This window comes from Bos indicus x Bos taurus, chromosome 7, assembly GCF_003369695.1.
Source record: "Bos indicus x Bos taurus breed Angus x Brahman F1 hybrid chromosome 7, Bos_hybrid_MaternalHap_v2.0, whole genome shotgun sequence".
NCBI lineage: Eukaryota > Metazoa > Chordata > Mammalia > Artiodactyla > Bovidae > Bos > Bos indicus x Bos taurus.
In genome coordinates, this window is record NC_040082.1 from 69810315 (window position 1) to 69812158 (window position 1844).

Sequence of the window (1844 nt, forward strand, 5' to 3'; positions counted from 1 at the left end):
ACAAAAAAAAAAAAAAAAAATCTTCCTTCCTTTTCAAAAAGCAAATCAAAGAACACTCCTTAGTCGTAGAGAGCTAAGATATATCTAGGACAGCACACTATGATTTTACTGATGCTGACTCAACCCTCTCTGAAAAAACACTGTCATCATAAATAAAGGAGCTTCAAGAGGAAGCCATTCATGTTGTCTCATTTTTATTTGACATCTCATGACGTTGTCTGCAGACTGTGTGATCTGAATTCATTCCACATATCCCCTGCAGTTCTAAATAAAGCCCAAAGATGGATAAAATGCAAATGCACTAAAGATCTTCTAAAGTAGACACCTTTAAACAGAAGAAAGACACTTCACATCCAGAGAGTAAAGAATGGGATCAAACTCAAAAGCCCATTGTGCCTATCCATGTTCCCTTCACGCTTTACATATTAGTTTTCCACACAGTTAAGATACACATAAGACAGCAGAACACCAAAGTATTATTCCAACATTTCTCTTAGGTTTCCTTATTCTCTTTCTCCCACCCCAAGAGTTTCCTCATTGCCCCTTTCACATCTTTGTTCCTTAAAGTATAGATGAGGGGGTTGACACTGGGAGTGACAATGGTATAGAAGAGAGTGAGGAACTTGCCCTGATCTTGGGAGTAGCTGTTGGCTGGCTGCAGGTACATGTAAATGATGGTTCCATAGAAGAGAATGACCACTGTTAGGTGAGATGAGCAGGTGTTGAAAGCCTTCTTGCGCCCTGCTGCTGACTTGATCCTCAGCACAGCAGCAGTGATCATGCCATAGGAGATGAGGATCAGAGAAAGGGGCACCAGGAGAAGAGCAACCCCCAGGACAAAGGCAAGTGCTTCCACCAGCATTGTGTCTTCACAGGACATGGCAATAAGAGCAGGCATCTCACACAGAAAGTGGTCCACCTCGCGACGCCCACATCGGGACAGATGCATCGTCTGGGGACACATAACAAAGGAGTTTAGAAAGCCACAGCACCAGGCCACAGCCACCAGTTGCAGGCAGAGATGTGAGTGCATGCCCACAGTGTAGTGCAGTGGCCGGCAGACAGCCATGTAGCGGTCGTAGGACATGACAGCTAGGAGAACACACTCAGTTGAGCCCAGCACCATATAGATATAGAGTTGGGCCACACAGCCATGGTAGGTGATAGTCTTCTCTGGACCCCAAAGGTTCCACAGCAGCTGGGGAACAATGCTCATTGTAAAGCAGAGGTCCAAGAAAGATAGGTTCCCAAGAAAGAAGTACATGGGTGTGTGGAGCCTGGAGTCCACGATAGACAAGAGAATGATGGCTGTGTTGCCTACTAGAGTCAGGATGTAGAAGATCAAGATAAAAGCAAAGAGAATTATTTCCAGTTGAGGCCGGTCAGAAAAGCCCACCAAGATGAATGCCTGGTGGTAGCTGTCATTGTCCCTTCCCATAATCTTCACCAGTTGTTATGGAGACACAGAGAAAAGAATCAGATAAGATAGCAGGTGAAGACTACCTAACACTCTCCAATTTCCACTTATGGGTCTGTGAATTTTGCAAGGTCATTTGCCCTTCCATTACTTTTTTAGCATACACTTATGGATATATTTCTTACACAAAGCAGTGTGCTTGATACTGCTGAAGATTAAAGGGTGAATTGACTTGGGAGTTGTTCTCCCTGGTGAATAATATATGCAAATAATGACAAAGAAAGGAGAAAAGTGAAAGTTCTCTAAAAGAAAACTTGTTTAAAAGCTGAGTGTTTTGCAAGTTATTTCCAATTGATCAGGAAAGAACTTATAGAAGTGCGTATATTACAAGAAGGGCTTCCCAGTTGGCGCAGTGGTAAAGAATCGG

General features: G+C 43.5%; 1 protein-coding gene across 1 annotated transcript; it reads right to left on the bottom strand.

Annotated features, from left to right (window-relative positions):
* Nucleotides 1–493: 493 nt before the first annotated feature.
* Nucleotides 494–1441, bottom strand: LOC113896609 (putative olfactory receptor 2W6). The gene has a single exon (XM_027548840.1). The coding sequence runs from the start codon at nt 1436–1438 to the stop codon at nt 494–496; it is 945 nt and encodes a 314-aa protein (XP_027404641.1). The 5' UTR covers nt 1439–1441.
* Nucleotides 1442–1844: the final 403 nt, after the last annotated feature.

Bases quoted from the DNA above. Each gene is read 5' to 3' on its own strand.
- LOC113896609 (XM_027548840.1), bottom strand. From the start codon at position 1,438: ATGGGAAGGGACAATGACAGCTACCACCAGGCATTCATCTTGGTGGGC.